The sequence below is a fragment of the Canis lupus genome, chromosome 10 (genome assembly GCF_011100685.1).
Source record: "Canis lupus familiaris isolate Mischka breed German Shepherd chromosome 10, alternate assembly UU_Cfam_GSD_1.0, whole genome shotgun sequence".
NCBI classification, from domain to species: domain Eukaryota; kingdom Metazoa; phylum Chordata; class Mammalia; order Carnivora; family Canidae; genus Canis; species Canis lupus.
In genome coordinates, this window is record NC_049231.1 from 36,713,620 (window position 1) to 36,738,119 (window position 24,500).

At 38.1% G+C, this 24,500-nt stretch overlaps 2 protein-coding genes across 3 annotated transcripts in view; both read left to right on the plus strand.

The window, feature by feature from the left end:
* Positions 1–24,500, plus strand: part of LOC106559386 — a 74,018-nt gene that overhangs the window by 7,083 nt on the left and 42,435 nt on the right. Inside the window, exon 2 of one of the 2 annotated variants that reach the window (XR_005365711.1) lies at positions 8,520–8,579. The exons of the other annotated variant lie outside the window; for it this stretch is intronic. The gene's annotated coding sequence lies outside the window, so the exon portion shown is untranslated. Of the gene's footprint in view, positions 1–8,519; positions 8,580–24,500 lie in introns of those variants that run through there. 2 annotated transcript variants of the gene reach the window in all.
* LOC100688002 (60S ribosomal protein L39-like) lies at positions 11,472–11,848 on the plus strand. Its single transcript, XM_038550869.1, has one exon. It carries the CDS (start codon positions 11,487–11,489, stop codon positions 11,640–11,642), a length of 156 nt encoding a protein of 51 aa, XP_038406797.1. The 5' UTR covers positions 11,472–11,486; the 3' UTR covers positions 11,643–11,848.

The following is a 24,500-nucleotide window of genomic DNA, read 5'->3' on the forward strand; positions in this document are numbered from 1 at the left end:
TCTGCACGTGGCTGTCCAATTTCCTCAGCACCATTTCTTAAAGACACTGTCCTTTTTCCAGTGGATATTCTTTCCTGCTTTGTTGACTATTAGTTGACCATAGAATTGAGGGCCCATTTTTGGGTTCTCTATTCTGTTCCATTGATCTATGTGTCTGTTTTTGTGCCAGTACCACACTGTCTTGATGATCACAGCTTTGGAATACAGTTTGAAATCCAGCCTTGTGATGCCCTCGGCATTGGTTTTCTTTTTTCAATATTCCTCTGGCTATTGGGGGTCTTTTCTGATTCCTTACAAATCTTAAGATTATTTGTTCCCACTCTGAGAAGAAAGTCCATGGTATTTTGTTAGGGATTGCCTTGAACATGTATATTGCCTGGGTAGCATGGACATTTTCACAATATTTATTCTTCTAATCCATGAGCATGGAACGTTTTTCCATTTCTTTTTTTTTTATTTATTTTTATTTATTTTTTATTATTTATTTATTTATTTATTTTTTTTACGTTTTTCCATTTCTTTGTGTCTTCCTCAATTTCATTAAGATGTGTTCTGTAGTTTTTAGCTATAGATCCTTTACCTCTTTGGTTAGGTTTATTCCTAGGTATCTTATGGTTTTTGGTGCAATTGTAAATGGGATTGTAAATGGGATTGTTAATTTCTCTTCAGTCTCATTGTCAGTGTATAGAAATGCTACTGATTTCTATGGATTGATTTTGTATCCTGCCACAGGGCTGAATTGCTATTTGAGTTCTAGCAATCTTGGGGTGGAGTCTTTTGGGTTTTCTACATACAGTATCATGTCATCTGCGAAGAGGGAGATTTGGACTTCTTCTTTGCCAGTTTGAATGCCTTTTATTTCTTTTTGCTATCTGATTGCTGAGGCTAGGACTTCTAGTACTGTGTTGAACAATAGTGGTGAAAGTGGACATCTCTGTCATGTTCCTGATCTTAGGGGGAAAGCTCTCAGTTTTTCCCTATTGAGAATGATATTCACTGTGGGCTTTTCATAGATGGCTTTTATGATATTGAGGTATGTTCCCTCTATCTCTATACTTTGAAGTGCTTTAATCAAGAATGGATGCTATATTTTGTTCAAATGCTTTCTCTGCATCTATTTTTTTTTTTAACAGACAGTCTTTTTTATTTTTATTTTTTTTTTAATTTTTATTTATTTATGATAGTCACAGAGAGAGAGAGAGAGAGAGGTAGAGACACAGGCAGAGGGAGAAGCAGGCTCCATGCACCCGGAGCCTGATGTGGGATTCGATCCCGGGTCTCCAGGATCGCGCCCTGGGCCAAAGGCAGGCGCCAAACCACTGCGCCACCCAGGGATCCCTTTCTCTGCATCTATTGAGAGGATCATATGGTTCTTGTCTTTTTCTTTCTTTCTTTCTTTCTTTCTTTCTTTCTTTCTTTCTTTCTTTCTTTCTGATTTTATTTATTTATTAATGAAAGACACACACACACACACACACACACACACGGAGGCAGAGACACGGGCCGAGGGAGAAGCAGACTCCATGCAGGGAGCCTGATGTGGGACTCGATCCTGGGTCTCCAGGATCACGCCCTGGGCTGAAGGCGGCGCTAAACCACTGAGCCACCTGGGCTGCCCTTGTCTTTTCTTTTATTGATGTGATCTATCACGTTGATTGTTTTATCAATGTTGAACCCCCTTTGCATTCCGGGGATAAATCCAACTTGGTCATGATGAATAATCCTCTTAATATACTGTTGGATCCTATTGGCTAGTATCTTGATGAGAATTTTTGCATCCATGTTCTTCAAGATATTGGTCTGTAATTTTCTTTTTTAGTGGGTCTTTTGGTTTTTGGGATCAGGGTAATGCTGGCCTCATAGAAAGAGTCTAGAAGTTTTCCCTCCATTTCTATTTTTTGAAACAGCTTCAGAAGAATAGATATTAGTTCTTCTATAAATATTTGGTACAATTATCCTGGGAAGCCATCTGGCTTTGGAATCTTGTTTGTTGGGAGACTTTTTAAAAAAAGATTTAATTTATTCATTCATGAGAGACACAGAGAGAGGCAGACACGTAGGTAGAGGAAAAAAGGAGGCTCCATGCAAGGAGCCAGATGTGGGACTCAATCCTGGGAATCTAGGATCATGCCCTGAGCCAAAGGCAGATGCTCAACCACTGAGCCACCCAGGTGTCCCTTGTTGGGAGATTTTTGTTGGGAGATTTTTGATTCCCACTTCAATTTCCTTCCTGGTTAGGGGTGTTTTCATGTTCTCTATGTCTTCTTTTTTTAGTTTTAGTAGTTTCTGTGTTTCTGTAATGCATCCATTGCTTCCAGATTGCCTAATTTGTTGGCATATAGTTGCTCATAATACATTTAAAAAAAAAGATGTTATCTATTTATTTATGAGAGACACAGAGAGAGGCAGAGACATAGGCAGAGGGAGAAGCAGGCTCCCTGTGGGGAGTCTGTTGCAGGACTTGATCCTAGGACCCTGGGATCACAACCTGAGCCAAAGGCAGATGCCTGACCACTGAGCCACCCAGCTGGTACCATTAACATTTTTACATTGTTTTGCCTTTCAAGAACATGATATATATTATTGTCACACACACACACACACACACACACACACACACATATATTTAATATTTGAGTATAACTGACACATAATGTTATGTTAGTTTCAGGTGTACAACCATATTGATTCAACAAGTTTATACAAAAACAGCTGCCATTAGCCCACATATATCACATCATATTCTTTGGATATATTCTATTGATAATGAACATGTTATTTATCTTTTTATTATATTAATTCCTAAGTATTTTACTTTTTGTTGCTATTGTAAATGGGATTTTTTTCTCATATTCATTTGTGGTTAATGATTGCATATGTGAGAAATTCAAAATATATGTAGATTTTCTGGATAGATGCAAGCATCAACTGCGAATGGCAGTAGTGACTTTAAGGACCACAGGGTTGGTGGTTTGTTGTTAAATGCCAGTGACATGCTGAAGGGATAGAGTGAAGGCCCAAGTTTGCCAGCTGCCAATTCAGGGCCTGTTGTGGAGTAAGACATCTTCCTTGGCAGCATTCAAAAAGACTGCCATCTATCTTTTCTAGAAAGAACACTGCAGAAAAGTACACTAAGGATTTAATCGTGAGTGTGGCAGAACGACATGGCAGATTTAATGTGCAGGTGTTGGTGGGATTTGATGTGAGGTCCAGGAGCAAACAATCAAGAAAGAATTCTTGAGATGTTGTCAGTGCAAGAAAGGTTATTTATTTATTTATTTATTTATTTAAGCATGGGGACAGGACCCATGGACAGAAAGAGTGGCCTTAGGATTATGAAGAGGGATTGATTATATACTATTAAGTTGGTGGGATGATGGGGAGAAGCAAAGGAAATTTCCAAAAGGATTTTCATACATTAAAGAAGATTTACAAGGATCCCAGAGGCCTTGCCATTGTCAGGCTAAGATTGTTTTTTGCCTCTAGCAAAACATTAATATTAAGAGAGTTGGGAGTTCCTGGAAGAATGTCATGCTCTGCCTGTCTCAAGTATTTGTCAATAGGCTGTAAGTTGTAAGGAAATGTAATTTTATCTACATTTATCTATTTGCCTTTGTTCTCTGTGTCAGATGTGACAGGGCTTTGCTAATATCAGGAAGCATAGAAACTCAGACCTGGAATATCCTGAGAACCTCAAGTCTTTGTACTTTCCTGAAACACTCTGGTATTACAAAATTGGTCACATTATGGCTCAATTGGGAAAGGTATATCCTGTTTCTGGGGGAAAAGGATTGTACATAAGAAGCGTTGAAGGACGAGGCCAGGAAGTGGTAGATAACTTGGGAGTGGATATAAAGTGTGTTTGACTGGGGCCTGGTGGGCAGGCTATAGAACTAGAAAAGAGTTAAATCATGAGGACACTCTCCCATGATTCCAAATTTAACATCCTGACAAGGTGGTCTGGAGCCAGTCTTACTCTGCTGCTGCTGGGATGACCCCTCACAGCTACAAAATGATACCCCAAGAAGCAGGTTTTCTCAATTCAATCCATGTGATATTTTGAGGGGAAGGAGGATCACTGAATGCACTGTAGGGTATTTAATAGCATCCCTAGCCTCTGCCCATTAGATGTCAGTAGTGTCTCCCCAGCTGTGATAATCAAAAATTTCTCCAGACTATTGAATATCCCCTGGGGGAAGGGGAACTCACTCCCAATTAAGAACCACTGTTTTAGAAGAAGAGGAAAATAGTCTTTGTTTCCAGGGAAGATAAAGATGCTCTGTGGAGCTTCTGGTAAGTCCCACTAAGAAATCCACAGTGCACACTCCTATGGCTCTGGAGCAAGATCTTGTTGTTTACAGTAGAGAGCTGTTATCTGAAGACCAGCCCATGGCACAGCATACTCAGTGGTAGCAGATTAAGCACCAGTTCTTTATTTATTTATTTATTTATTTATTTATTTTTAAAATAAATTTATTTTTTATTGGTGTTCAATTTACCAACATACAGAATAATACCCAGTGCTCATCCCGTCAAGTACCCCCCTCATAAGCACCAGTTCTTGAAAGGTCAAGTGACTATGAAGGCAGAACTGCTCACCACGAACTAGGTACTGTCAGACCCATCATATCATAAAGTTGCATAAGCAGCAATCCATTGTTTATTAGAAATGGACATTTAGGATCAGACCTGAGCAGATCCAGAAGGCATCAGTTTCATGAATAGATTCTCAACACTTTCTTCTGTCGTCTCATCTTCTCTCCTGCTCATTCTTATCACCTTGTGAAGAGTTCCATATGACCAGCTGATGGAGTAAAGATGTGAATTAGGATGGATTTGTAGTCTGTGTGTTCCTTATGTTGTTGAGATCCAGTCATAGGCTATTTCCATATCACTGGGATGGTGTAAGACTATAATGAGGTAAAGAATTCTCAGTGAGCAGAGCTCTGAGCATCATTTGTGTGGAGGCAAAACTGTCCTGAGCTGAGAATATACACGGACTTCTGGGCAGAATAAAATGGGCCACAGGTTGACCAGTGTCTTGGAGGAGCAAGATTAAATACTGGAAATTTGGAGATCTGGGGCAGAGCAATGTGAATGGATCTATGCACATGGGAATAAAGTGTGTGGACCTCTGTGTCTGTGTCTCCTACAATGCCCACCATAAAGGATTCACAACATCCACTTCAGACTGCTGGACCAGAGTTCCTAGTCCCCAGAGGAAGAACATTTCTGAAAGGGACTTGATAAAAGTACAACTAAATTTAAAGTTATTGTTATTGCCCTGGCCAGTTTTGCCTCTTCATGACTGTGGAACAGTAGCCAAAAATGAATAACTATGTTGCCAGGTGTAATCAACCTGATTACCTTGATGAAAGAATTGGTACCATATACTGGAGGCAGAGAGGAGTATGTCTAGAGCTTGGGAGACTCCAACTGTCAGGGCCAACCAGCAATCACATCTTCTCTATGACCTCCTTTAACAGTGCTTTTCAGGATTTCTTAGAGATTCTTTGTGGCATGCTCATTTAGTGGCCCTCTATGAATCTGGGCTAGCTCACATGGTCTCCCTCTCCCTCCCTGAATCACACCCACTTTTCTGGTGGGAATCTCCTCATCTACCAGGGAAACCATTTATATTCAAATTATTGCCTCATATCCACTTCTGGGAGTGCCCAGAAGATACTGACATACAAAGAAAACCTAAGAAAACTAACCAGAAACAGAGCTAACAAAAATTTGGTAAAGTGATCACTATATGCATGCACACATGCACATACACACACATGCACACCCATGTATAAAATATACGCATATAATCAATGACTTTTTTTGATGCTAGTACTAAAGAAAAAAGTTAAAAACAAAAAAGGAAAGAAGATCCTTTTCAAGACAACAAAGAAAGTGAAAAATAAAAAAATTCACAAAATATGTTCATATCAATATAAAAATTATTAGAGGAAGAAAATTCTATAAAATGTAAATATGTGCAATTATATTCTGTTTGTGAAAGTGAAGATTTAATTTAAGCAAGAATATAAAATTATTCTATAATGCAGTTTCAATGAAATTACAACTTCTTTAATTTTGAAAAATATTCTAAATCAACTTATAAAACAAAAATAAGGGAAGTGATAATTTTATTCTTATAGGTTGGCATTATCATAGATAAGCAGATTAGTGTAAGAGAATATATGTAATCATCGCTTCAGAAAGAATGTAGAATCTCAAATTAGTGGGAAATAATGTGTTACTTGGTTAATGTTTGGAAAATTGGGGAAAAATTAATTTAGATCCCTACGTCATGCTATATATGATTATGGACACATTTAAGATTTAACCTGCAAGTGTCCTTAGAGATGGATGAATGCTTTCCAAATCTCTCTCTCTTTTTTTTAAAAGATTTTATTTTTAAGTAATCTCTATACCCCGTGTAGAGCTCAAACTTATGACCCCAAGATCAAAAGTTGCATGCTCCACTGACTGAGCCAGCCACGTGTCCCTAATGCCTTGTTAATCTTGAAATGAATATCAAAAACCATAAAAGGAAATAAATGTAGGATTTGATTACAAATCCTAAAAATTTGAGAAAATAGAAAAATATCTGCATGACAAAAAAAGCATAAACCAAGTTAAATATAAATGAAGAACTTTGGGAGAAATTAAATATATACATATACATGCAGATATATAATATATAAACATATCCATACCTTATAAACCAGTAAGAAAAAGTATGAACACCTCAAAACAATAGAGGTAACAATAGTATGAAACAGGGAAATCAGTCACACACACACACACACACACACACACAAACGCATACTTGCAAACCCCCCTCCCACACACAAAACTCTAAAGCATGAATGGTACATAATACCAATAACAAAACAAATCACACAAAATGAAAATGAGTAAAATCTATTGGCTATCAGATTATCAAAAACTAAGGGGTGATGATAAGGCCCATTGGAGGGAAAAGTGTGGGAAAACTGGTCCTCTTCTACACTCCAGGTGGGAACATCCCTGGGGAAGCCTCTATGGGAGGTGATCCAGCATATCCACATATCTATCAACTCTGTTAGGTCTCCCCAGCTTGCGGCCAAGACATGGTGCTGAAGGATAAAGAGTAGCTCAAACCCTCCATGAACAAGAAGTACATGGCAACTTTGTTCATACCCTCATCAAGGGATTTCATCAAGGGATTCTCAGTTCTTCCCAGTTCTTGGCACCACATAACCAATATGCTTTGCCCCAAGTACATTAGCCCTGGCACACACCTGAATCTCAGTACTGCACCCTTAATACCTGCAGGGCCATGCAGGTATAATCCACTCCTTGAAGAAAGCAGGTAATGAGCATTCAAGGAGTCCAAGTGATAACACAGGAAATGTTTTTACTAATACCATTCAATTGATTTTCAATTAGCAGAGAAATGATTTCCCAGTAGGAAAACTGGATTCATTTTTCCTTCAGTGTCTCTTCTTTTTTGAGGTCTACTTTGGATGTGGACCATGACTTAGTCCCCAGGGCTCTTTATTCATTATGTCTTCTCACTTCTCAGATTTCAAAGTCTACTAGTTCCAGTAACCAGGTTTTAAGTCCAATTCAGAGATGATAGATGACTCTATTTTTACTCTGCCTTTAAGGAGTTATAGTGGAAATACTCTGAGAGGGTATTTTAGGGGTTTGGGTTACAGGGTTGGTAGAGGCAGTGATACCTGATAGGGAAACCAGCCAGGACACCCTCCATCCTCTCTTCTTATAGCAGTCTCTGGAGCCTCGCTGCTTTCCTTTTTTTTTTTTTTTTTTTTTTGCTTTCCTTTCTTAAAGACATCCTCTAAGTTGGCTAGAGAATGGGACATACTCCTCCTGGTTTTCTTTTGCTTGGGGTGAGGAACAAAGCACTGTCTCACTACTACAATCAAATGGAGCAGCAATCACAAGCACATGTTGTTCTGTGCATTGAAGTCTCTGTATGTTGTTCCTGATTACCTTTTGAAATGGAGATTGAGGTGTCTTTTTAGATTTCTCTGGTTTTATTTCTGAGTTTAAAACTCTAAATTCCTCCCTTTTGATACTTTCCTTGCAGCCTCTGTTTCTCTGAGGCCTTCTGCCCAGATGGCAGCTCCTGGTCAATAAACCCTCTCAGTGGCTTCTCCTCAAATGGGACAGTTTTCCTTGGTTAAATGAAAAGTCAGCTCCTCACTGAAGCATAGTTGAAACACCAAATGTATAGTGAATCTGAGATTATACTTATTACTAGAGCGACTCAAGCTAATTATGAGAAATGACAATGCACATGCTTTCACCCCAAATCTCAGTTTGTAGATCAGATACATGGAGTGGTTGCTATTTAAAATTGTGATTATAAAACCTATTTATCAACTCTTTTCTTTTGCAAGTTGTATATCCATAAATATGACAGTGGAGTTGAAAGCTCTATGCCTACGCATTGTCCCTTCTCTTAATAAGAGAACTCATGAGATTTATCTCTTTTGTTGTGAAATACACTTTAGATTATACACGATGTTTATAGCAGCAATGGCCACAATAGCCAAACTGTGGGAGGAGCCTCGGTGTCCATCGAAAGACGAATGGATAAAGAAGATGTGGTCTATGTATACAATGGAATATTACTCAGCCAATAGAAACGACAAATACCCACCATTTGCTTCAACGTGGATGGAACTGGAGGGTGTTATGCTGAGTGAAGTAAGTCAGTCGGAGAAGGACAAACATTATATGTTCTCATTCATGTGGGGAATATAAATAATAGTGAAAGGGAATATAAGGGAAGGGAGAAGAAATGTGTGGGAAATATCAGAAAGGGAGACAGAACGTAAAGACTGCTAACTCTGGGAAACGAACTAGGGGTGGTGGAAGGGGAGGAGGGCGGGGGGTGGGAGTGACTGGGTGACGGGCACTGGGGGTTATTCTGTATGTTGGTAAATTGAACACCAATAAAAAATAAATAAATAAAAAGATTATACACGTAAATGCATCGTATGATTGCTCTTGCTTTATCTGTTATGTACAAAACAGCACACATATATTTTAAAAAATTCTGGGATCCCTGGGTGGCGCAGTGGTTTAGCGTCTGCCTTTGGCCCAGGGCGCGATCCTGGAGACCCGGGATCGAATCCCAAGTCAGACTCCGGGTGCATGGAGCCTGCTTTTCCCTCTGCCTGTGTCTCTGCCTCTCTCTCTCTCTCTCTGTGACTATCATAAATAAATAAAAGTTAAAAAAAATTTTGGAAAAAAAAATTCTCACAATGCTCAGCCACTTCTCTCTACTCATTTCATTTGCTGGAGCAGATCAGTATTTTAAGTTATGTTTTATTACTATGCCAAACTAGCCATACCTCTTGGGGGAAAGAGACTGAATGCTAATAAGCTTCACATTCCATACACACCTCCTTGCTCAATATGATAAAGGGCAGTGTATTTATCATAGTCTCCTGTTTTCTAGTTCTTTCCAGATCTCTCTGCAGAAGGTCTGTATGTTCCTTACCATCTTTTTATAAGCTTGCCAAATTTCTTACTTAAGGCCAGGTTAGATGGCTCTTTAAACCTCTAGGCATCCCTGAAGGACAGCAAAGAAATTCACAGGCAATCTCTCAGCTTCACCCAGCCTGACCTTCCCATCGCATGGCACAAGGTACATCATGCTCCTTTTTTTCAAGTTCTGCAGGTCCCACAAAGGTGCCCACCTGGACTGTATTGTTCTGCCTCTTGTCCACTATTGGCTCTGTGATGCCATCTAACTTGAAGTCCACAGCTTGTTACTATTGCAGACTTCCTCAGCCCTACCTATTTCATTCCCTCAGGAACAGTGAAATACTTTACAAGGCAGTATTGCCTTCTTAGATGTTTCTTACTGGATGAAATCTAATATAATTCATTCCTCACAGGTGGCATTTAGAGAGCAGTGTACCTTGGCAGTCCAACCAATGCAGAACTGGTTAATTATTTCTTTAAATTCTTTCTAGTGGTTTCCCACCCCTCTGCAAGCTGTTTAACCAGAAGGGCTTGACAGTACTATGGAATTCTAGATTCTAACTTTAACCAAGGAATTAAAATCTTTAGGAATGGCATCACAGAAGCTAGGCTTTTCTAGTTAATTTTGTCTCAGGCAGGTGGACTGTATTTGGGACCCACTTGTCATAGCCCCCTTATAGAACTCTGACCTTCTACTAATTCAGTAATAGTTAAGAGCCTGTTAACCTCTTGAGGACAGAAATAATATCTCATTTGTATATCCATTCATACACTCATTTGCTCATTCATCCAGCTGATGTTCACTGAGTTCCTGTGGTATGTGAGGTATTGTGTTAGGTGCTAGTGGAACAAAACTGAGCTTGACACTCTCTTCTGGACAATCCATAGTCTTTGCATGGAGATGGGCATGAAAATAAATAGTTATGAGGCTACATGCTGGGGGCTAAATGAGCTCTGAACAAAAATATTGATGGACCCAGCAAGGAAAGTAACCATAGCTGCCCAGAGGATGCAAGACATGCAAGAGATGAGGTGATGCTTGAGTTGGGTCTTAATGTTTATGAAGGACAGAAGTTCTCAAAGTGTCCAGCAGCAGCAGCAGCAGCAGCAGTAGCACCTGGAAACTTGTTCAAAAGGCAGATACTTTGACCCTTCTGGACTTATTGAGTCAGAATCTCTGGGGTAGGCCAGTAGTCAGTGTTCAGTAAGCCCTCTAGGGTCCCTGCTATAGATCAAGTCTGAGAAGCATGGGCCTGGGCTTTTGCCAAAAAGGCAGGATGAAGGGGGTAGAGATTCTTACTGTGATTGAAAGATAGCACTTCTTCCTGAAAATTAAGTTTACAATTATTTTTGACTTGCAGGGCAGAATATTTTTCAGAATTGAGTTAAAAGAAATGCCACCAACTTTTCCTTAAGAATTCTGCAGATGGTGAAATCATTTATGTGTGAAGGTAGATTGGCTTGCCATGGGATTTTGTTCATGACATCAGATGAGGTATGGTGGATGTTCTTTTTTAAAAGTTATTTATTTTTTTATGGTGGATGTTCTTATTTATAACATCCTCTGATAAGATTTTCTCTAAAAATTCCAAGAGCTGGTGGATCTCACATTTTGGATTCTGGCCATAGTGAAAAATGTTATGAAGAGGGGAAAAAGAAGAAGAGGTTGGCTAATTTAAAAGACGGGTTCTGGTATGGAGTAATTGTCAGGAGGCTTTGCTGGGTCTGATCAATGACAGTTAGTGGCACTTAATCTTTTTCACGTCTGAGAGAGAGAGAGAGAGAGAGAGAGAGAATCTGGTGCTTGCTCTTTCAGCCTGCCACCCTTTCATGTGGTCATACCAGGAGCCATGAACCACTAGAGGAGGTAAGAGCACCGTTAGATCTCAATACCAGGGCTAAACCCAAAGCAATGCGGTTAATTTGGCATCTCGCTCTCTCCTTTCCGCCGCCATCCTGGTTGCGTGTGGTTGACTGTGATCGCCATGTCTTCTCACAAGACTTTCAGAATCAAGCGATTCCTGGCCAAGAAACAAAAGCAGAATTGTCCTATTCCCCAGTGGATTCGGATGAAAACTGGTAATAAAATCAGGTACAATTCCAAGAGGAGACACTGGAGAAGAACCAAACTGGGTCTGTGAGGAAGCATCGCACATCATGAAATAGCAAACATAATTGGCACACATATTTAAGCCACATGGAGATCACATGTTCCTATCTTATCAATATGGAAACATCCTTCCTACCTGGCCAATAGACATGTCTTATCAAGAGAATGATTTTCTCTGTTACTATGCCTCTATACCAGTAGGTTGGTTCAGTAATAAATGTGAGACCTTTCAGCTGAGCTGCTGTTGTGTGCTGATTTGTGAAGTACTGAATTCCCCCTCCTGTCAGATCTCACATAGCACCATCTGATAGAACTTTCTGCAGTGATAGAAATGGCCCTTGACAACAAAGTATTTAAAGTGTGGCTAGGGGACGCCTGTGTGGCTCTGTCTGCTAAGCGTCTGCCTTTGGCTCAGATCTTGACGGGGAGTCAACATGTCTCTCTCTCTGCTCCTCCCCCTGCTCATGTGCTTTCTCTCAAATAAAATCTTTTTTTTTAAAAAAAAAAATTGGCATCTCTTTGAAATAAGCTTCTAACACTTTTATTCAGCTTATTTAGTGAAGGACAGGTAGTTGCGACTAAGAAAAGCTGTATCCATCTTTACAGTTTAAGGTGGAGATTCATCATATGCATTTATCATATGTGACTTTGTCCACATAGACCATTTTGTGGGTCTCATACAATTTTAATAATGAAATACTTCGCCTGTTCCTGGTTAACGGTACTTAGTTTCAGATCCATTACTGAATCTGGCAGCTCAGCGTTAGAGCAAGGGTCCTCCTGTGGCTCTCACCTCATGGCTGTGCTTTGCAATGCACAGTTGATTAATCAGAAAGAGGTACAACAAAGAGAGAGAGAGAGAGATACCACTGAGGATAACTTTTATTATGATGAATGCGCTTTGCCTACTTGGCAAATATGGGATTGGTTTTCTTTCACTAGTTTTAAAGATTTTCATTCACACATCATAGGGGGATGAATGGAAACTTAGTTAGCTAGTACCATACTTTTAGTTCATTCCGGTGATATTATAGTGTACCAGATGGATTGGTACAAGTGGCAGCTTCCTGATGTTGGCTCTGCACAATAATTATAAAAACTATATTAGCATATTATGTATATGTTATGTATAGTATATATTACAATATGACTAATTATAAAAAAGTAATCTTAATATTGGATGTTTGCTATGTTTGTAAGCATTGTGTAAAGTAGACGTGAAACTTTGTTCAGAGATTAAAGAGTCTACAGAACAAGAAGGCAAGTAGCTGAAACGTTCTTTTCTAAGTCAGTATGAACAGAGAAGTATGTTTGTGGCTGACTACAGCCCTCATGCATCATGTTGACTGATACATGTATCAGTCAGAACTCTTCAAAGAAATAGAATCAATAGGAGATGACGTGTGTGTGTGTGTGTGTGTGTGTATTTTAAAGAATTGCTTCCTGCAATTGTGAGGGCTAGAAAGTCTGAAATTCATGGGACAAGCTGGCAGGCTGGAAATGCAGGCAGGATTTAATATTGCAGTCTTGAGGCAGAATCCATCTTATCTGGTAATCCTAAATTTTTGCTCTTAAGCTTTCAGTTGACTGGATGAGGCCCACTCACATTACTGAGGGTAAACTTGACTTAAAGTTACCTGATGTAGGTGTTCATAAGATCTATAAGATACCTTCACAGAAACACCCAGATTGGTTGGCTAACTAACTGGGTCCATAGACCAGGCAAATTGACATGTGGAGCTATCATAACACAGGACTTGAGGATAATCATAAGAGAAGTCTTGGATACCTTCTCCCTCCCATGCATCCTTCTTCCGTGACTATTCTCAAAAATTCTCTGCATAAATATTGGGAAATGTACTCAATTGGAGTCTTATCTAGCTTTGTAATTTTTCTTATCATTAGCTGTCTGCCTTCTTTCATCATATTTGCTTCTAGAGAAGTTGTTTTGACAGAGTCTTCTCTCTTAATTCACCTGAGTGACATAATTGATAGGGACTATTTTTAATTTATGTTTCCATAGATTTCTGTTTTATTACAAATTGCGTTGAGGAAGTACTTTCATTTTGGTCTTTTTCTTTCCCTCAAGAGAAAGGGTTGGTCAGGATAAGGGTTGGCTATAATGTGTTGGTCATAATGGTCAGGCTTGACTATAATGAATTGTGGGGGCAATGCAAATACTTCCTGATTTGGACATTTAATTAAATTTAATCAGATAAATGGATTGTCATTAGGGGCTCTGAGATACTGTTATCTTGATTTTTTTGACAATGTATTATTTTTGTCTTTGATGACAGTTAAGGGTCATCTGGTTCTACTTTCTGCTTGAAAGCCGTCCTTTGCCCAGTATACTGACAGATGCTTACTCAGGGAAGCCCAAAGACTGGGCACTCTCAATATTAAAAACTAGTCATTTCCTTTATAGGAACTATACTTATTGGAGAGATACTCAGTATGTGGAGCAGAGATCCATCCATTTGTCTCAGTTCTTTCCATTGCAATATAAAATGTAATGACATATTATAAACTTGTTTCTACTTTAAAGTTGTATGTGAAGAAGGTACGTACAGGCCTTAAATCCTAAATCACCCATGTAACCCTCTAGTCTCTTCTGTCTAAACAGTGTTGTATCCCTGAGATATCTTCTTCTGTGGAGGTTTTAGGATCCTTTCAGTCTGTTTTGACACCTTCCAATTCTGGTCAATTGCTTTTTTGACAGGTATATCCCTAAAGTGTTCACTAGTTTCCTAAGCTGCCCAGATGTGATCTTAATATTGAAGATGAGAGGCCACAACTGTTAATGCTAATTTGAAAACCCTGCTAGAGAAGACATATAAGATTGCACATATGGTCTATGGGAATGGCACTCTCTGTGGTTGTGCAGTGTGAAACTTTTATGGCTGTATACAGTGGGTCTGCAGCTCAATAACACAGTTAGATCAAATTGGCATGAAGTCTTAGAATTACCTTCTGTTGCTGTAGATCTTTCCATTTGAAATAAGTCTCCTTAGTTCATTTGAAATAAGTTCTCCATAGTTTTGAAGTTAATTTTTAAAATTCAACTCCAGAATTTGGAGATTTTTACCTTAGTCCCTGCACTGACCTTGATTTACATTTGCATCCAATTTTAGAAAAAAAAATCTCTTCTATCTGGCTTCCCCAGTCTCTATTTCCCCAAGATAGGACCTGGTTGCTCAGGATAGCATTCAGTGGCATTCTCTCCTAGGATTCCAGGGGCCCTTCATTGTTAGAATCTCCTGAAAGACAAAATACCACAAAAGCAATTTGCACTCCACTTTTCCAGGTGTGAATTTCTCACAAAACTCCTCCAAAGCTCTGAGAGTCAGACATTAATGAGGTCATCCTGTGAAAGTAGTAGTTAGATATTAGGCAATCCTTGGGATTTCAATGAGAGGAAATCAATGAGAGGAAAGGAAGTCATAAAGGAAAGACAAAACTATAGAAGACTTTTCCAACACAGTGATTAAGTACACCTTATAAATACGTAATAATTTATAAATTTTAGTCATTTATTAATTAAGAATAGTAATTGAATAAACAGATTCCATCTTGTTGACCCTGCTGCTTTGAGGGACATGTGGAGCATAGAGACAAGGAAACAGCCCTATGCTTAGAATGGTTATATAGTAGGAGGATGAACAAGATGTTAGCACAGTACTGTAAAATTATGATTCGAAAATAACATGCCAAGTACTCACAAAAGGAAGAAGTGACAGAGCATTCCTAGGCATTCAGCGGAGGAATCATGAAATGATGAGTCTCAGATGTATGTTGACAGGTGAACAGGAATTTTAAAGCTTCACAATTGGGGAAGGAGAAAACATTTGCACATACTATCTTATTTGACTCCTATAAATGTTAAGGATAGGTAAGAAGAGAAGGGACACTCTCCTCCTCTAACTGGTGAAGTAACTGAAATTTAGAGAATTTGAGGGATTTTCTTATTAATATATGTTATTATTCAATGGGGTCAGGTCTGAAACAGAGAAAATTGGGCATTGAGTCTAGCTTCCTCCATTATACCCAGAGAACCTGGATATATTGACAAGAATCTTCACTGAGGAATGTCTCAGACAGTGTTTCTCAAGAATTAGAGTGTTTTTGCTAATATATAATTGTTTTCTTAGTTGGGTTGCTTTTGGCTTCACCCAGGGAATCCAGGCAAAATAAGGAGAGTGGCATGGCAATCTGCTGATTGAGAATTTATGATTGTTCATGCAATCATAAATGCCTGAGCAAACAAGTAAGCTCCAACTATGTGCCCGGCTTAGTCCTTTCCTTCAAGGAAGTCAGTCAAGAAAGGAAAGAACTCATAGTCGAGACAGGCAAGAAAAGAGAAAAGAGAAAACGACAATGCATGAATACAATGATAGGACAAACATACCCACGTTTAAGTCAATATATATGTGAAACTTATCCAGCCCTGGGTGGTCAAAGGAAGCTTCCAAGAGTAGGCAGTGTCTATGTAAAGATCCGAAGAGAAGTAGGAATTATTATCCAGGTAAAGATGAGAGGGGGTGTGAGTCAGATGAATAGCATATGAAAAGATCCAGGGTGTGGGGAAGCATTGTGAGTTAAAGGATGATTGTAGCCAAGAATGGAATGGCTGAAACAGGGCCCAGGCTGCCAATGGCCTTGAAAGTCATATGAAAAACTTGGAATTCAATCTTTAATCCATCTCTAAAGTAGAGAAATGCCTTGGTCAGATTTGTATTTTACAAATATTACTGACTACAGAAAAGAAAGGTTGGAAGGGTCAAGATGAAATGCAGGCAGACAACTGGAAGGCAAAGAGTGCCCTGACATGAGTAAAGCTGCTAGTGATGTGTTTACGGGGTTGATTGGAGAGGTGTTAAGGAACAAACTGGACTCTGTGAGGTGCCAGATATGGAGGCAAAGGAGATAAAAATGATGACAGGTCTGAATCCATCCAGCTGGGTGGTTTATGGATGCAGGAAACCCTCTAAGAGAAGCTTATCCTACACTTTTGCTTCTGAGGCTAGGAAAAGATCCTTTAATATTTTGGCAGAGCAAGGCAAACAGGTTTTACTTTAAAAAGTGTTTCCATTGATTCTAACTCCTCATCTATTCTCATTTATAACAATACAAATTATTTTGGAAACTTTGGCAAAGGAGTTATCATGAAATAGGGTCAAAGGAAACAGAATTTTAGTAAAATGGATATCCACAGATTTCAATTCATATAATCCTTGGTTTTAAGGACTTAGGTCTAGGAAAATGTGATCTTGAAAATACCTTCAGTTCCATCATTTATATCAAGCTAAGAGAAATTTGAAAGATCAGAATTTTTAACTTGCAGTTTTATTTCCAGAAAGATGATGGTATTTGATGTGAAAGAAAGTGTTTTTAATATTCATAGTGAGGCATTTCAAGAGCTGTAGCCATATCTAGAAAAACAATTCATATTCATTCATTCATTCATTCATTCATTTAAGTAATCTCTACACCCAATGTGGGGCTTGAACTCATGACCCCAAGAGTAAGAGTCACAGATTCTTCTGACTCAGCTAGCTAGGCATTCCACAATTCATATTTTTCATCTATTCCTATTACTTGTGGGAAGTCCTTGAAATCACATTTGTCTTAGGTTAAAGAGTGATTTTGTTTTATTTATTTTTTCCCTAGGAGACCATAGCTGTATATTCAAAAAGATGTGTAGACCATCCCTTTCTTCCTATTTTCAAGTAAATATTTCTTTATTTTATCTTATTTTCTGGGTGTTTAGACTTTTAGGACAGTTCTTTAGCTCCCTCAGTGAATTCTGTGAAAGTCCATAATATATGCCTCTCCTCTTTTCCTGCTCCTTCTTTTTTTCCTTTAGGAATCATCATTCCCATCCTTTTACAATAGTTCAAAACCAATTTCTGGTCCTTTCACTGATCTAAACACAGGAAATAGGAAAAAAAAGAGGAGAGCACTCTCCATCAATTCATTAGGAATCAGAAAGGAAAGAAGTAGAAAGAGTAACTTGTTAGTAAGATAGAGGTCATTACCTAAGAACACAAGGAGATGCTGCTGGTGCCAAACCCAGAGCTTGACTTCTTAAACTGCAGATAAGTTGGGTTATAAGAAGGAAATAGGCTCTCCCAGACCTCCAAAAAGGACCCCCTTTCTGAGGCCCTGTGAGTTGTTTGGTTACCTTGTGGTCAGAGCCTTTTCAATCTTGCTGCGTATTGCTCACCAGGTGTTTCTTCATAGGGGAATTCTAATTCAGTAAAAGGATGTCTTCAGTAGAGGTTGCTTGTTTGCATTTTGCCACATTGCCATCATTAGGAATCATGTCTAAAATTTCCTGTATCCAGGTTGTGCCTGAAAACATTAGAAATAGTTCTTTAGTCTGCTGGATTTTCATCCTAAGTAATCGAATATTTTGAAGAAAGACAGGAGTATGAGAGGTGGAAATTTATTTTAAATCGAATTGGGAATTAGATGAGGTTGTAAAGGCAGGAAGGAAACATTCTGTTGTATTAGATTTCCCCTTAGGTATGAGGTGGTCACAGAATTTCCTGGGGGAGGACTTAGAATACCTTTACCTTTTATTGTTTTTTTTTTTAATTTTTTTATTTATTATTTATGATAGTCACAGAGAGAGAGAGAGGCAGAGACATAGGCAGAGGGAGAAGCAGGCTCCATGCACCGGGAGTCCGACGTGGGATTCGATCCTGGGTTTCCAGGATCGCACCCCGGGCCAAAGGCAGGCGCTAAACCGCTGCGCCACCCAGGGATCCCCCTTTACCTTTTATTGTGAAAAAAAAATTTAAACTCACAGAAAACTTGGAAACCTAGTATAAAGCACACTCAAAACATTCAAATTTTGAAAATCGTTTTGCTCTGTAGGCTTCAGCCTCTCTTTTATCTGTCTGAATCTATCTAGTCTATTCATCTATCTATCATAATCCACATATATCTAGCCATCATCTTTTATTTATTTGTTGTGTTTGATGGAACCATTTGAGAGTAAGTAGCTAATATCAATACATTTCATCCCCCAGCCTCTGGCAACCACCACTTCCTCCCTGTTTCTATGAGTTAAACTTTTTTTTTTTTTTTTTTCAGATTCTACATATGGGTGAAACCATATAGTATTTGTCTTTTTGTGTCTGGCTTATTTCACTTAGCAGAATGCCTGACACTGCCTGAGCTAATTTTTTTGTGGCTTGCGAGATGTTAAGTTTTTAATCCTATCATTTCTTCTCTATTTACTAGGTAAATCCTCCATCAAGAACTTCCCCCATTAATTGGGAAAGAACTACAATTCCTCCAAATTCTTTTCTTTAGTTACTCATTTTTAGGGTAAGACATGAATAATAGTTATCTTCAATAGTGCCAAATACATTTTTATTCCTTTTTTCTTTTTCTGCTGTCATTATGGACTCATAGTTTTTTGAAATAAGCTTTATTGGTGTAAAACTTACATGGAAGAGAATGAACCCATTTAAAATGTATTGTTTGATGAATTTTGACAAATGTACACACCCAAGTGACCATTACTGTAGTCAGGTTTAGAATATTGTGTCCATTTGTAGGCAAATATCCCTCCTCTTCTGGCTTAAGCAACTGCTAGTCTATTTCGTGTCACTACAAATTGGTTTTATGCATTCTGGAATTTCATATAAATGGAACCATACAATATATATATTACTCATGTGTCTGACATCTTTCATGCAATATCATGATTTTGGAACTCAGCCATGTTAATGTGCTTATTTGTAGTATTTTTTTTCCATTGGTGAGAACTCAATTTTATAGATAGATACAGGGCAATTTGTTTATTCATTCATCTATTGGTGGACAGTTGAATTGTTTCCACTGTGGAGCTATTTTGAATAAAGCTGTACCTATATGTACACATTTAAGGGTGAACACAGGTTTTATTTTTCTTGAAATTATTCTACCCCAAATGCCAATCTTGCTTTATTGATCAATATGAATGTCCAATAGTTTCATGTCCAAATGTAGAACATTATTATAAGTTTTTTAAAAGATTTTGTTTATTTATTCATGAGAGACACAGAGAGAGGAAGAGACACAGGCAGAGGGAAAAGCAGGCTCTCCACAGGGAGCCTGATGTGATACTCGCTCCAAGGACCCCAGGATCATGCCCTGAAGCAAAGGCAGTTGCTCAACCACTGGACACACAGGTGCACCCTATTATATGTTTTGATACCCTTACTTGACTTTGGGTAAATTGCAGAATAAGATCATAAGGTCTGGCTTGGAAATTATAGATTTTATCTCACATTTATTTTGATGATATTGACAAAGGGACTCCATCCTCTTTCAAAACATTAAATTATGTGGTCTTTTAAAAAATTTTTAACTTTGATTAATTAACACAAATGTATTATTAATTTCTGGGTTAGAGTTCAGTGATTCACCTGTTGTATATAACACCCAGTGTTCATTACATCATGTGCCCTCCTTAATGCCCTTCCCCTGTTACCCATTCCTCCAACTCCCTCTAGCAACCATCAGTTTGTTTTCTGTGGTTGAGTCTCATAGTTTGTTTCCCTCTCTGATTACATCATATTCTACTTTTCTCTCCCTTCCTCTATGCTCCTCTGTTTTGTATCTTAAATTCCACATTTGAGTGAAATGATATGATAATTATTTCTCTGATTGGCTTATTTTGCTCAGCATAATACATTCTAGTTCCATCCACGTTGTTGCAAATGGCAAGATTTCATTTTTTGATGGCTGAGTAATATTCCTATATATAATATATATATAGGAATTGCTCTGTATACATACACATACACACCACATCATCTTTATCCATTAATCTCATGGAAATCTGGGCTTTTTCCATGGTTTGGTTATTGTGAACATTGCTGCTATGAACATTGGTGTGCAGATGTCCCTTAGGATCACTACATTTGTATCTTTGGGGTATATTGCTGTTCCTAGTAGTGCAATTGCTGGGTCCTAGGGTAGCTGTATTTTTAAGTTTTTGAGGAAACTCCATACTGTTTCCCAGAGTGGCTGCACCAGCTTGCATTCCTACCAACAGTGTAAGAGGGTTCCCTTTTCTCCATCCTCACCAATCTGCTGTTTCCTGACTTGTTAATTTTCACCATTCTTACTGGTGTGAGGTGATATCACATTGTGGTTTTGATTTGTATTTCCCTGATGGCAAGTGATGCAGAACATTTTCTCATGTGTCTATTGGCCATTTGCATGTCTTTTTTGGAAAAATGTCTGTTCACGTCTTCAGTCCATTTCTTAATTGGATTATTTGTTCTTTGGGTGTTGAGTTTGATAATTTCTTTATAGAGTTTGTATACTAACCCATTATCTGATAAAGCATTTGTAAAAATCCTCTGCCAATCTGTAGGCTGTCTTTTGGTTTTGTTGACTGTTTCCTTTGCTGTTCAGAAGCTTTTTATCTTGATGAAGTCCCAATAGTTCATTTTTGCTTTTGTTTCCTTTGTCTTTGGGGACATGTCTAGCCAGGGACTGTGGCTGAGGTCAAAGAGGTTGCTGCCTGTGTTCTTCTCTAGGATTTTGATGGATTCCTGTCTCACATTTAGGTCTTTCATCCATTTTCAGGGTTTGTGTGTGTGTGTGTTGTAAGAAAATGGTCCACTTTCATTCTTCTGCACATGACTGTCCAATTTTCCCAGCAAAATTTGTTGAAGACATGGTCTTTTCTCCAGTGGATATTCTTTCCTGCTTTGTTGAAGAGGAGTTGACCATAACGTTGAGGGTCCATTTCTGGGTTCTCTATTCTGTTCCATTGATCAATGTGTCTGTTTTTGTGCCAGTACCATACTGTCTTGTGAATTATAGTTTTGTAATACAGCTTAGTCTGGAATTGTGATGCCTCCAGCTTTGGTTCTGTTTTTCAACTTTCTTTTGGCTATTCAGAGTCTTTTCTGATTCCATAAAAATTTTAGGATTATTTGGTCCAGCTCTGCAAAAAACATTGATGATATCTTGATAGAGATTGCATTGAATGTATAGATTGCTCTGGCAAGAATAGACATTTAACAATATTTGTTCTTCCAATCCATGATCATGAAATGTTTTTCCATTTCTTTGTGTATTCCTCAATTTCTTTCATGAGTGTTTTATAGACTTTAGAGTACAGATCCTTTACCTTTTTGGTTAAGTTTATTCCTAGGTATCATGGTTTTGGTGCAATTTAAGTGGGATCGATTCCTTGATTTCTATTTCTTCTGTCTCATTGTTAGTGTACAGAAATGCAGCTGATTTCTGTGCATTGATTTTATATCCTGTGACATTGCTAAAGTCCTATATGAGGTCTAGCAATTTTGAGGTGGACTCTTTTGAGTTTTCCACATAGAGTATCATGTCATCTGTAAAGAGTGAGAGTTTGGCTTCTTCTTCGCCTCTTCTTCTTTGCCTTTTATTTTTTTTTGTCTTGTCTGATTGCTGAGACTAGGACTTCTAGTACTATGTTGAACAACAGTGATGAGAATGGACATCCCTGTCGTGTTCCTGACCTTAGGGGAAAAGCTCTCAGTTTTTCCCTGTTGAGAATGATATTTGCTGTGGGATTTTCATAGATGGATTTTATGATACTGAGTTATGTTTGTTCTATCCCTACACTGTGAAGAGTTTTTGTATGTGTGTGTGTGAAGAGTTTTAATCAAGAAAAGATGCTGATTATGTCAAGTGCTTTTCTGCATCTATTGAGAGGATCATATGGTTCTTACCTTTATTTATTAATGTAGTGTATCATATTGATTGATTTGCAGAGGTTGAATCACCCTTGCAACCCAGGAATAAATCCCACTTGGTCATGGTGAATAATCTTTGTAATGTACTCTTGGATCCTATGGACTAGTATCTTGGCGAGAATTTTTGTATCCATGTTCATCAGGATATTGGTCTGTAATTCTCCTTTTTGGTGGTATCTTTTCTGGTTTGGGGATCAAGGTAATGCTGGACTCTTAGAAAGAGTTTGGAAGTTTTCCCTCCATTTCTACTTTTTGAAACAGCTTCAGAAGAATAGGTAGTAATTCTTGTTTGGTGGAATTCCCATGGGAAGACAACTAGCCCTGGACTTTTGTTTGTTGGGATATTTTTTATTACTGCTTCAATTTATTTGGTGGTTATTTTCTATTTCTTCCTGTTTGAGATTTGGTAGTTTCTGTGTTTCTGGAATGCATCCATTTCTTCTAGATTGCCTAATTTGTTGACATATAGTTGCTCATAATATGTTCTTATAATTATTCATATTTCTTAGGTATTGGTTGTGATCTCTTATCCTTCATTCATGCTTTTATTTATTTGGGTCCTTTCTCTTTTATTTTTGATAAGTCTGGCTAGGGGTTTATCAATATTATTAATTTTCAAAGAATCAGCTCCTAGTTTAATTGAATTGTTCTATGTATGATTCTTTTGGTCTATTTCATTGATTTCTGCTCTAATCTTTATTAATTCTCTTCTCCTACTTGGCTTAAACTTTATTTGGTGTTTTTTCTCCAGCTCCTTTACATGTAAGGTTAGGTTGTGCATTTGAAATTTTTTTGTTTCTTGAGAAATGCTTGTATTGCTATGTACTCCCTGGTAGGATCACCTTTTCTACATCGCAAAGATTTTGAACAGTTATGCTTTCTTTTTTTGTTGTTGTGAATTTTAAAAATTCTTCCTTAATTTCTTGGTTGACCCATTCATTCTTTAGTAGGATGCCCTTTAACCTCCATGTATTTGAGTTCCTTCCAAATTTTCTTGTGATTTGTTCCAGTTTCAAAGTATTGTTGAAAATATGCAGGGAATGAGCCCAATATTTTGGTACTGACTGAAACAGGATTTGTGACCCAATATGTGATCTCTTCTGGGGAATGTTCCATGTGCACTCAAGAAGAATATGTATTCTGTTGCTTTAGGATAGAATGTTCTGTACATATTGTGAAGTTCATCTGGTCCGGTGTGTCATTTGAATCCCTTGTTTCCTTGTTTATTTTCCACTTAAATTATCTGTCCATTGCTGTGAGTGGGGTGTTAACATCTCCTACTTTTATTGTATTATTATCAATATTTCTTTTCTTTGGTTATTAATTGGTTTATATAATTGGCTATTCCCAAGTTAGGAGCATAAATATTTATAACTTCTTGTTGAGTAGATCCTTTAATTATGATATAGTGTCCTTCCCCGTCTCTTATTACAGTCTTTGGTTTAAAATCTAGTTTATCTGATATAAGGATTGCTACCTCAGCTTTCTTTTGAGGACCATTAGCATGATAAATGGTTCTCAATCCTCCACCCCCTTACTTTGAATCTGGATGTGTCTTTAGGTCTAAAGTGGATCTCTTGCTGACAGCACATCGATTGTTCTTGCTTTTTTACCTAACTTGGTGCCCTGTGTTATTTGATTGGAGCACTTAGACCATTCACATTCAGAGTAACTAATGAAAGATATGAATTTAGTGCCATTGTATTATCTGTAAAGTCACTTTTTCTGTATATATTGTTTCTGTTCCTCTCTGGTCTGTGTTACTTTTGGGCTCTCTCTTTGCTTAAAGGATCTCCTTCAATATTTATTGCAGGGCTGGTTTAGTGATCACAAATTCTTTTAGTTTCTGTTTGTTCTGATAGTGTTTTTTTTGTTTTGTTTTGTTTTTGTTTTTGTTTTTTTAAATTCTCTCCTTCTGTTTTGAATGACAGCCTTACTGGATAAAGTATTCTTGTCTACTTATTTTTCTTATTCAGCACCCTATCCTTTCTGACCTGCCAGGTCTCTGTGGATAGATCTATTGTGAGTCTAATGTTTCTGCCCTTGTAGGTTATGGACCTCTTGACTGAGCTGCCTTCTGCATTTTCTCTTTGTCTCTGAGACTTGGTTGAAATGTTGACCTAGTTTAATTGATTTTGATGGGG

What these genes read in the sequence shown, in the direction of transcription:
- LOC100688002 (XM_038550869.1), top strand. Translation starts at nt 11,487, where the DNA reads ATGTCTTCTCACAAGACTTTCAGAATCAAGCGATTCCTGGCCAAGAAA.